The sequence below is a fragment of the Ciconia boyciana genome, chromosome 15 (assembly GCF_034638445.1).
Source record: "Ciconia boyciana chromosome 15, ASM3463844v1, whole genome shotgun sequence".
In the NCBI taxonomy this organism is placed as follows: Eukaryota; Metazoa; Chordata; class Aves; order Ciconiiformes; family Ciconiidae; genus Ciconia; species Ciconia boyciana.
The window spans coordinates 10,263,204-10,275,106 of NC_132948.1; the positions used below are offsets into that span (position 1 = coordinate 10,263,204).

General features: G+C 39.0%; 1 protein-coding gene across 1 annotated transcript; it reads left to right on the top strand.

Annotated features, from left to right (window-relative positions):
• The first annotated feature begins 61 nt into the window (after window positions 1–61).
• On the top strand, window positions 62–11,170 carry TCTN2 (tectonic family member 2). Its single transcript, XM_072880499.1, has 18 exons — window positions 62–231; window positions 1,145–1,258; window positions 1,558–1,631; window positions 2,381–2,576; window positions 2,817–2,917; window positions 3,274–3,470; window positions 3,707–3,830; window positions 4,492–4,627; window positions 5,326–5,391; window positions 6,227–6,355; window positions 6,643–6,720; window positions 7,040–7,120; window positions 7,455–7,566; window positions 7,967–8,070; window positions 8,548–8,704; window positions 9,380–9,505; window positions 10,013–10,101; window positions 10,912–11,170. Exons 1-18 carry the CDS (start codon window positions 159–161, stop codon window positions 11,025–11,027), a joined length of 2,073 nt encoding a protein of 690 aa, XP_072736600.1. The 5' UTR covers window positions 62–158; the 3' UTR covers window positions 11,028–11,170.
• Window positions 11,171–11,903: the final 733 nt, after the last annotated feature.

The following is an 11,903-nucleotide window of genomic DNA, read 5'->3' on the forward strand; positions in this document are numbered from 1 at the left end:
CCGCCGCCTGCCTGCGCTCCCCGCTCCGCTTTCCCCGTGAGGCAGCCGCGCCGCCGGCAGCGCTTCCCGCCCCTTCCCGTTGCCATGGCGCCGCGCTGTCGCCGCAAGATGGCGGTCGGGCGGCAGCCGGCTCCGCGGCGCGGCCTTCCGTAGACGCCATGGCGGCTGCTTTTCTCGGGGCGCTGCTGCTGCTGGCGGCACCCTGCCCCGGGCAGCAGGCTTGGGACGCCGGTGGGTGGAGGGTGTCAGGGGCCGCGATGAAAGGTGGCTTCCGGGGGCGAGGGGAAGGCGGCTGCTGAGGGAAGGGGGCCAAAAGGGCGGCCGGCGGTGAGGGGAGGAGGGGGTCGGTTTGCGGCGGGACCTTCCCTGACTGACTAACGGTGGGGCCTGCCCGGGCGGGCATGAGGGGAGGCCACGGAGGCCCCGAGGGATGACGGGGAGGGCGTGGCCCCAGGGACTAGGAGGTCGTGGGCCTTTAGTGCCCCAACCCGAAGGTGCTGGCCCTGGAGGGTGCTGCTACTGCTTAGCACTAGCGGAGGTTTGGGGGGGGGGGACGGGACGTGGAGCTGCTTCTGTTGGACTTTTCAATGTTGGTAAAGTCTGTAAAGGAAATTCTAGTGAAACTCCCAACTTGGAGCCCTAAACTTGAAACTACATCTTGAAACATCATCTAAACTTGAAACTACTAGCATGTGCTGATGGCAGTAGTACGCAATTACTGGATCACAGGTGGTGGTACACCCCTGATGCCCTTCATGGTTGCAATAAATTAAAAAGTGTAAACTGAAGTCAGCAAGAGATGCTAAGTATGTTGCCTGACCTGTGTAGTATCTGCATGGGCCAGTAAGTGCTGCAGTCTCCTGCCATAATGTTATTCTACTGCGTGTTTACTGAGCATCTTGACAAATGTAAACTTGCGGTATAGAAAGCTATGGTGAACCCACTGCTCTAACACTTTGCAAGAATGTAAATACAATCCTGTACTAGGCATCACAAGATATTTTTATTCTATTTGTGACAATTTAAAGTATAGGAAAATAAGAATCTAGCCCAAGTGTAAGACCTAAATATGTCTTACAGATGTTATCTTTTTCAGTTGGTGTGTGTTAAGACTTTTTTCTTTTTTTTTTTTTTTTTTTTTTAGTCTTTCAGCCTTCATTTATCCATATGTCAGGGCCCAGAGTCAATTCATTTTTTCTTGGAAATTCTTCAGGAGTTAATTTTTCTATAATTTTAAGTCCTATAGATGAAGAGACAGGTAAGAACGTTTCACTTCCCCCCCTTCACCCCGTAAATAAATGTTGAATTATTAATATTTTTTTGACACTAAAATTACTGGAGAAACAGCAATGCGCTTGATTTAGTGCTTTAATAGTTACTGAAATAGGAACTTCAAAGGAGTTCTGCTGATTAAGCCCTTAGTCCTCTGTTGACTCCTTGTCAGCTGGGCCTGAGGGTATGCCTACTTGAAGGCACAAGAGGCACAAATGTACTTCTTATTTTCCAGTCTTTTCTAAATGACAGTGGAATACTTTTTAAATTTTTATTTTGATATAGGAAAATTGCAACTTGCAAATTGCAGTGGAAGTAAAAGAGCTGGTGATTGGAATTTGAATGTAACACCTGGTATGGTATGTAAAATACTGATTCTTCCCTAAAATGGGAAGGATTGAACTGTCATATATTAAGGGCTAATGAAATACTAGCAAAATGTTAATGTACTAACAATGTACTTTGAATGTCTTGCCCTTGCCTTTTTTCCTTGACATATCCCTTTTTGTGGATGCCCTTGCTGGAGTTTGCTGAGGTGCAGCTTTGACACTGGTTCCTTGTTGTCATCCTCCTCTCCAGAATTGCCTGTACTTCCTGGCTGGCTGTAGCATTTGAGACTGTTTCAGCTCTGCTGGAAGGAGCTAATAGAAATAAACAAGTAATGGTTTTGTACAGCATGAGCTCTGGAACATCTATATTTATTAGACTTGCCTTCAGTGTTATGTTGTACATAATTCCTTAGGGGTTTTACAGACTCTGCAGTCATTCCAGTTTTCAGCTGAAGGGAGCTGTAAAAACTGAAATTCACTTTTTGATATTTGTTCTTTTCTTTAGAATTGTGCATGTGATTTCTGAATTAACTTAATCTGTGTGCATGCCTTAAAAAGTTCTGTGTACAGTTCATATCCTCACTGTATGTGCATATCTCAGTAGCAGACCCTTTGTCATTCCACTCAACAGAAGTCCAATTTTATATAGGAAGAATATAATTGCATTGTAGCGCTGACAAAACACAGTGGTACCGAAACTTCTCTTTCAGAAGCTGATGAGTGGTGTAAATAAGAGTAATTTAATACAAGCTGCCAAACTTTCTTTTGCATTTTTTCAGAACACTTCCAAAGTGACTATAAGCTTGACTAGAAATCTGCAGTTGTGTTTGCCTAATGCCACTGACTGCTGCACAACACCTCTCTGCATGGTTGAAACACTTCAGGTTTTAGCTTGCCGTGATTCAGTGATGTTGGCGCACCTCCTGATTCAAGCTGAAATATATGCCAACTCTTCCTTTACAGGAAATGTGTCAGGTAAGTGTTTAGATATACTAAAGAAGAAATGGCATTTTTGCTGTTCTTTCCCTCTACGTATGAAAAAAAATTAATTGGGATTTGGGCAGCAGTAAGAGATACTGAATAATCATTAGTGGAATTTAACAAAAGGTGTGTATACAGTCAGAATAAACTGCAATGTGCATGGTCTATTTATTTGGATTCCAGTCCATTTAATCTGATTTCCTCTTCTTTTTTTTTTTTTTAATTCTTTTACAGAGAATACAACTCTAATCCCAAACCAGGTGTTTCAACCACTGGGCTCTTGTCCTTGTGATTTGACAGCTGGAGCTTGTGATGTTCGTTGTTGCTGTGATCCGGTACTTATTTCATATTAAACTTTCGTTAAGTGTTTCAAAATTTCTAGGCTCTTTCTGTTGTCTGGGGAGAGAGATACTGAATGCTTCAGCCTAGATGGGGCTAGAGGACTTGTCTGGATTTTCCAGTATTTCTAGTAGTAAATATGACTTCTCTCTCTACAAAATTGGTTTGATTTACCCGTAAGTATAGAATCATAGAATAGTTTGGGTTGGAAGGGACCTTTAAAGGTCATCAATCCAACCCCCCCTGCAATGAGCAGGGACATCTTCGACTAGATCAGGTTGCTCACTATGGCTATAGTGCCTATGGTAATGCAATTACTGTGCTAAAAAGTGACCATTTTTTTCACTTTCAGGAATGTACACCAGACTTGAAGCAGTTATTCAATGAATCATGTTTCACTGGAGTGTTTGGTGGGGATGTAAACCCACCTTTTGATCAGCTGTGCTCTTCTCAGTCAATGGAATATACCCCTGATTGGTTTCCCTTGCTTTGTGTACAGTCTTCTCTTAACAATACACCATTTCTTGGCTACTTTTATCATGGCTCTATGTAAGTCTTAAGAAAATTTATTTTGTCAACACAAGCATTAGGCATGCTACCAAAAAATATAACCTGTTTTTATGATTAAAATTATTTTGAAATTGGAATTTTAGGGTGTGAACTTTAAATGCAAATGGAGAAATGTCATTGGTACTATATGAGAACATGGGAAATGAAAGCAGATGTATAATTATTTGTATGAGGTAGAGAGCAAAGCATTATTTAATTTTTAAACTTATTTGCAGTTCTACACCCAGAGTTCCTCCGTTTAAGATCCCTTTACAAACTTCTCCTGGGAAACTTTTCACTGGTTACAGACAAGGAGATCCAATTATGACAGAAGAAAATGAGTATTTTACCATTCCCCAGGTAATTGCTTCGTGGTTAGGAGCTTTTGGTTCCTCTTGGTTTGTTTGATATTCTCCATATATCCCACTCCTTATGGCTTTGTAACCAGATTCTGCAACTTGCTGTTGTGAAGTGGTGGAATGTATTTTTCACACACACACACAAAAAAGAGCACAAAATCATTACTAAAAGTAAACATTATTCATCCTGATACCCCTGCCCATCCCCCCAAAGGGTAAAGTTGTAATTATTTCAAGAGGTAAAAGCAAGCTTGGCATCCCAATTAATAGTTTATGGCTTATTGTATTTCTGTATTTTTTTGGTTTGCCTGCTGCATTACTGAGCACTATAGTTTGTTTTCCCTTTGAATCTTAGTCATGTGGTTGTACTTTTTTCGAATTCCTTTTGCATTTTAGAGAGACTCATTGGTTATAATTATTTTGACAAATTAGGATGAAGCCATACTGTACATTAAAAAGCACGGCTTTCAAAATGGTTTCAAATTTCAACCTTTCTCTTGCTACAGGTTGAGGTATTTTGATAACATCAGATTACTTGTTTGCCAAAGTGTCATAGGCCTGTAGTACATACTTGGAGCATTTCACTAACAAATAGTCTTAAAATGAAAAGCAAAGAGCTAGAAGAGGGTCCAACATACTTATTTCTGTTGAACTACCTGCAGCAATCCATGGCTGGACAGTGTGTTGGAAATGCCCCCGTAGCATATCTCCAGAACTTTGATGTCAAATGCCTTACCAATCTAGCGTCTTACAAGGAAGGACTGCCCCATGACGTGAGGATAAACAGTGGTACTGGAGGTATGCTGCATAAACCCTAACAGAAATGTGTTTTATGTTTCTTGGAGCTGCTAGAACAGAACAAACCCAAGGGCTGTTGACATGGTAGCTACATCTAATATATTTGTTATTGGTGGCTGTAGTTCAGCATTTGGGGATGTTCTATTCCTGTTTCTGATGACCTGCAGCAAATGTCCCGCTATCTCCCAAGATTTGGGATATAAGAAATAGTGGGATTGGCCTTTGTTTCCCGTTTATCTGTTTCCGGTGACTTGTACTGGTTATGGCTACACATGACAGAAGAGAGCATCTCTCCCACTTTCTATTTTCAGACAGTTGCAGAGCCCTTTTTCTGTCAAGAGGGTGCAGTATCATAATTTTAGAATTAGTGAGATTGGTTCCTTTCTGCATTACAAAAGCATATACTTATGAAGCGTCCTTCTGGAGTTTGAGATAATATGATTACCAGCATGAACATAATTTATTTTACACTACGTAATTGTCTAATTTTGTTCATCTATATTACCTTTGTAAGACCCAGAGATAACTAGCTATGCTCTCAAAATACATAAACTGTTTGGTCCTTTATCAAAATTAATTTTCTAAACAATTTTCTACTCCATTTTCATAACAACAAGGATTGCACCTTGGATGTCAAAACAGTACATCTGTCTCTCTTCTTAGTCAGGATTACTACAGTGTTTGTTTTTTATTCTCAGACTTCATCCAACAAAATGTCATCTATGGGACCATCACTGACATGGGCAAATTCATCACTGAAAGTGGTATGTCTCTTTCATTTAATAAATATGTTTCTTACCTAACCTGGACTATATAAGAAATAGATTATTTTGATGCCTAAAACGTTTACCTGCTGCAATTCTTAGGAGGGATCTTGCATGTTACCTAATGCTCAAAAAGTAAACTGTTTGGCTTCCTGCAAGGCAGAAAGTATTGAATTTACCCCAAGTTCATTTAAAGTTGGTCAAGAAATTGGGTCCCTTAGCTTACATTAAAAGTAATTTTTGAGAAGAAAAAAAAATAATAAAAATAAACAAAGATATAAAGAATGCTTCAAAAAAATCTCCAGGATGAATGTGTAAGTGAGATGGGCAGGCTGTAAGCAGATGTATGTGTGTCTGTTTTGTAAGCTCTTGTGCCTTTTTTAGGGGCTTTTTTCAGCTAGTGAAGCAGTTATTTGATGTAGAACAGCGGTTCCCAGTCAGTGGGAGGGTAATGCAGCACAAATAAACTAATAGAATCCAAGCTAATGTGTTTTTCTGGGCAGTGATGACTCCCTTGGAGGGATGAGATGAAAGCAGGGGGAGTCCTGAGTCCAGAGAAGTGCATCAGCTGGTGATGTAAAGTCCAGTGCTGGAGAGGTTTAGCTACAAAAGGACCCAGAACTGTTGATGTCAAAATATTGATAAGATAGGGGATTGTACTGTCGCGCTGTCCTAATAAGATGGGAGTTAAACAGTAAAATAAATTCTCAAAAAGATGAATGTTATAATTTCCAGAATTTTGCTAGACTTTTTTAATGTGTTCTTTTTCAGCTACAGTAACATAGCTTTCTAATTAGCAGTGCTTTTCATTATGGGCTTTTTTTTCTTCTGCCAGAAAGCCTTCATACTGCTGAGGTTCTGTGTCAAAATGTAACTTTTGCAGAGCATTATATGTTCATTTGGAAAGACAAGAACATAGAGCGAATAAATGTCACGGTCTTCCTTGGAAGTTTATGTGATGGAGGTATCAAGAAATTTCTTTTACAATTTTTGATATTTTTTTTTTCCAGCATGGAAATTCTGTGATAGAATCTCTTATTAAATAATACTTCTTAAAAAGAATTTCCCCTGGACTCTGGAAAGAAAATTTATGGGGCTGATTTCCATTAATTTATATTAATTTGAATCTTCTGTTACTAATGAAGCATGGAAGATTGTATCCTACATAGAGCATACTTTTTGCTAATTTACAGCATACTTCTTGCTAATTTACTTATTTAAAGGTAAAGTCATATTTTTTTCTTTTACCAGAAATACTGACACAGAGATTCACAGTCAAATTTCTGAGCTTAAAGAGTACTAATGCAGCAGAACTGTTTGGGAATCCAGGTATTAATACTTTATTTTGCCTCTTAAAAGTGAAAAGAAAAAAATTTTGTACTGTACAGAGTATTATCAGTGACTATGTTTTATATCTCTTTCGTAGTTCTTTATGTTGCTTCCTGTCTTAATGCACTGCCAATTGTAATAGCGGTGATCGGTGCTTAGGCTTTTGTTGTATAGATATTGATTACTTAAAGGAAGTGTATTCCTACTGTAACGGAAGCGTCTGTTCGTTTACTTCAAGATTGATGACATTTATTATTAAAACAATGCTAATGCTTAAAGACTCTTATGCAGTGTTCACGATTTACCTTTCTATGTTTAGGTTATCAAGTTGGAAAACCAGTGAAAGCTGCAAATATGAATGCTTCTGATACTTTAGGAAGCCTAAACATTTGGCAGCCAGGTACTGGCTTGTGAGGTTGCAACTTCAACTGTAGTTAATGCTAAAATGCCTCTTTTTTTTTTTTTTTTTTTTTTTTTTTTTACAATTGTATTTTTGTTAAGAATCTCTTCCAAATTTTGCTTTTCTAAACTATTCCTTAGCCTTTATTCAAACTTCAGTGAGTAAGCCTCTAATGCTTTCTTGGAAAACTTAAGTTGAATGGACTTGTATCTATATTTAAACTATACCACTTGGTGTTTTGCATTCTAATGTTTGATATTTTTGCACAAAATTGAAAGCTGGAGATCAAAAGGTTGACATAAGAAAGCTCAAGTAAGATGTTTTCATTTCATAGCTGGCAGAGGTTTATGTACGTTGGCAACTTATACACCAGTTTTATTCGGATTAGATTCACTCTCTGGGTGCATTCTAGAAGTTGGTATTAATGAAGATTGCAGCCTTTTAAGGTGAGCTACGTAGGTTGAATTGTTTTTCCCTGCATCCCTCTTGTTGCTTATTACATGATTCTCTACAAGTGCCTACTATCAGCACTGTTACATCCTTTTTAAATGTTCATGTATGTATTTCAGCTTTCTGTGGCTGGTAGTCTCACTTTTTTTTTAAGAGGGAAATTATAATAATGGTTTCACTCGAATCTCACTGTATTCAAATGAGGATTACGTTGGGGTGGAATGCTTTGCCATTTCTTCCCTGCAACAGATAGTTCAAGAGTTCAGTTCAAGTTTGGTTTTGTTGAGTGATAATATCTTTCAGAGGAAACTGACCTTATGATATAATTATATTACAACCCAGAGTGTAGACAGTACAGATTTACTTTTTGTGTAATCTTACATTCTTATTTTGCAGAGGAAATGTAACTGAGAAATTGAATTCATTAATACAAGCTACTCACATTGGAAAGAGGGACAATTCAAGTTACAGTGATCTAAATGACTGGGTGGAAATTATACGTAAGTGAGGTTTGTGTTGTTGTTTATAGTCTAAATATGCCCATATGATGAATAGAGCATCTTAAAATAAAACCAAAATGTAATTTCAAATGCCTAAAGATACTGATCTGTGTGTCTGGATCCATCCATCCATATATGTGTACACACGCGCATATAACTCTGTATGTATACAGATACTGCACTAACATGTATTTTCCTGTCAGCCTGTACACATATGACTTGGTATTTTAGTCCTCTGTTGATGAAGTACTCCTTTTCTTTTTGTGTATTTTATATAGAGAAAAAATGTTTTTCTGTGTTCCTGTGTGACAGTTATCGGTATTTCACTGGACGGGGCTCTGAGCAACCTGATCTAGTTGAAGATGTCCCTGTTCATTGCAGGGGGGGTGGACTAGATGATCTTTGGAGGTCCCTTCCAACCCAAACTATTGTATGATTCTGTGATTCTACAATGTAAATAACTATTCTCATCCATAGGTCTTGATCCATTTAATGTTGATACCAATGTGAGCAGTGGACACTTAAAAGGCATTTGTCCAGATATTCCTGCAAACCTGAATATTCGCATAATCTTTGCTGATGTGGGTGCAGTACAAGGGATTCCCTGGCAAGAGATTCTTGCTGTGCAGATCAGGTAGAGAGTTTTGTGTCTATTTGTGGCTATCTGACAAATGTGTGTTTCATTTTGAGACTTGCTTATCTAACATATGCAGATTAAAATTTACAAACAAAAATGTTATTTTGTTATTTGTAATTTTTTACATGCCTTTTATTTGTATTTGCAGCCCAAATTCCGTTGATCACAACCAGGTTTGCCTTTGTCCCTCTGTAACGAATATAATAATAATAAAAAGATAATGTTTAACAGTATATAATCTTTCTACTTCACTGAAATATTAAATAAAATCTATGATGCTGCCAGTAGTAGGCATATGCAGGGCATTCCATTAGAAGAACATTTTAATTTCTTGTCACGTGGTGGAAATGACCACATTGTCCTGTGTTCTGGCTTACCCCAATGTAGAGCTCTTCTTGAGAGCTGTGGTAAATGCTTTATTCTTTCCTGAAACAGGGAATTTTCACTTTGCAAACACTCTTTTTTTCCAAGTCAATCCCAATCAAATAAATGGAATTCTATTCCTCTTTACTTCATTTCCAGACTTTGCAAGTTCTCTCCCTGCATGGTGTTGAAAATCCAGAGATCATCAACCACCTCCTAAATACTGTGTATTTTGTCCTTTCATGGTTATGTTTAGGCTCTAAATTTCCATTTACAGCCCTCAAGTAATAGTTATGCATATTCTTACAGTTACTCAACAGTCATATGGCAATTCCAGTGCGGGCTTATCTGTGAAAACAGCATCAGCTTTCTTCCTATCACTGCTTCTGTTCAGTTTATTAAAGTGCCGGCTCAGCCACCCATTCCAATGACAAGGTAATTTCTGTAAAAACTTTGATACTTCACATTATGTTAAGCAGATGTAATGTGAATAGTGTTGATCAAAAGGTTACTTTGGTTTGGTGGACTACAGAGTAATAAGGCCTGGTTCAAAGATTTATTGAGTAACAATTCTGTTAGTGATGATCTTCCCCCGGAGCATGAAGAACATGAAGGGCTGTGAATTACCCTCCGAAGCTGTAATTTGGTTTTAGTAGAAAAGCTTCTGTGTTGTTTACGTGAGTGGATAAGGGGTGCTGTGTGAGGCTCCCAAACTATCCATTGTCTGAAAATGTTAATCACAAAAAGAAACATCTGACTAAAAATGACAAAAATGGAGTAGAGGAGAGGCTCCTGTTTCCATTAGAGAAAAAAGTCATAGAGAATAATGAGAAGCTTGTAGTTTAGTTTTGTTTTTTTCCTGTATGCCTTTTCACTTCGTTTTTTCCACTTGTGCTGGTGTTCTGGTACTGTAGTTAATAAACCCATTTTTTTTTCCTTCAGATTTCAGATTAATTATACAGAATTTGACTGCAATCGAAATGATGTGTGCTGGCCACAACTTTTTTATCCATTGACACGGTTTTACACAGGTAAAAATAATAAGCAGTGTGGAATGCCATGAACTGGACACATTTCTTTGAAACATAATTAGATGTGTGGAGTTTAGTCTGAAAGAATGCTTTGTAGTAGGGAATTAAAATTTCTCTTTTAGAAAGCATGGTCCAAAAAGTCTGTTTAATTTTTTCCTTGATAATGCATTAATTTTTTAGTTAGACTAGTGGAAAAATAATTACTAGGAGTACTTTGTGGATAAGATTGAAATTTTGTGACTGTTTGGCAGAGAGAGATGCTTTCTCACTCCCCTGTAGAGTTTGGAGGGAGGAGAATATGTCACTTTATGATACTGTTCTGTTTCCATTTCCTGCTGTAATTGTAGCATTGTCAGCGTGTGTCGTTGCACTTGAAGGGTGGAGGGAGACTTTGTTTCTCACTTTGCCAGTATGTGTTTTTCAGTCAGCCCACGAGTTCCAGTAAAAATTTGCCATATTGGTACAGTTACTTTTTAAATTTCCTCTGTGTAAAATTGTGGTGGATTATGTTTCATGGGACACTCCGTAGATTAAATGTCTGGCATTTCAAAGGGCATCAAGGCACTTGGACTCTGTTCTGAGAGCTGCATGGACAGAGGCAACTGCCTGTGTTTATAATCTGCACAGCCTCAGGGACCGAAGTTATACAAAGTATGAAGCATCTTAATTCCTTGCTTTGTGCTCCATTATTTTATTTAGGCTATGCATATACTTTAATCTGTATCTTTTGGGTTGTTGTCTGAACTAAAATTTAGCTCTCATGCTTACACTTTTTTTTCTCTTTTTTTTGTTTTGTTTGTTTTTTTGCAGGAGAACCATACTCCCAGTGTCTTGCTAAAGGCCTGTCATTGGCATTTCTTGTTTTACTTGCAGCAATTATGAGTAACCCTTGGTTTTCTAAATTATGGAATAGTTCCTTGGTTTAAAAATGTTGATGTAAAGAGAACCACTTTTGTTAATATTTGAAGTACTTTTGGGTAAAACTTATGGATAAATATTTCTGGATTTTTTTAGACATTTTATATAAACATTTAAAGATACATAAAACGAATACTCTTACGATACACAGAAAATGGTTGTGTTATTTAAAAAAAAAAAAAAGTAATGGAATTCTTTTTAAGCACTGTGTTTGGAGCAGCAAGAGTGCAGAGCTGACTTGAACAGGTGAGCCCTGCGTGACCGCTGGACAAGGGTGAGTCCAGCCCAGAGGTGACCGAGGGGTGGGGGTCATCCTCACGGATGGACCTTTGTCCTGTCCAGCTGCTTCTCCTCTCCTGGTGTAGTGGGGCGAGGCAGCAGTTCCTTCCCATAGCAAACCCGTCGTGCCCACCTGTTTTTGGAGCAGTGGACAGATTATTCACTCTTCTGAAAAGTAATAATGCTTCAGATATTTTCATGTCTTGATCTGTAGTTCTCTTTCCCAGTTAATGCTTTGCATTGGCAACCTGTACCTGATCCGGGCTACACAGGGTGCAGCAAGCATCTGCTACTGCTTTTCTTCACATGATCAGCTGTGATGTTCAGTTTGGGATTTTCCTGTGGGTCGGCTCTTACAGTTATCTTAGTAATGTATTTTCTCCTTGACATCCTTTGACACGGAAGGAAGCCTTTCACGTGGTGGATCCCCGACTGCCAGCGCGCTGGCTTCCATCCCATTTTTCGGGGTTCGCTGTCGGTGGGAGGGTGCTCCCCTGAAGGAGCTGCCGAGAAGCAGCTCCCCGGGGCTCCAGGCAGGGGCTGCCGGGCTAACCGGCCTCCGGCCGCCTTAGCACCGCTGCCGCCGGCTGCGGGACCCGCGCCGC

What these genes read in the sequence shown, in the direction of transcription:
- TCTN2 (XM_072880499.1), top strand. Translation starts at nt 159, where the DNA reads ATGGCGGCTGCTTTTCTCGGGGCGCTGCTGCTGCTGGCGGCACCCTGC. An exon ending in TCCTATAGATGAAGAGACAG is followed by an intron (nt 1,259 to 1,557) that starts GTAAGAACGTTT and finishes ATTTTGATATAG; the next exon opens with GAAAATTGCAACTTGCAAAT. An exon ending in TGGAAGTTTATGTGATGGAG is followed by an intron (nt 6,356 to 6,642) that starts GTATCAAGAAAT and finishes TTCTTTTACCAG; the next exon opens with AAATACTGACACAGAGATTC.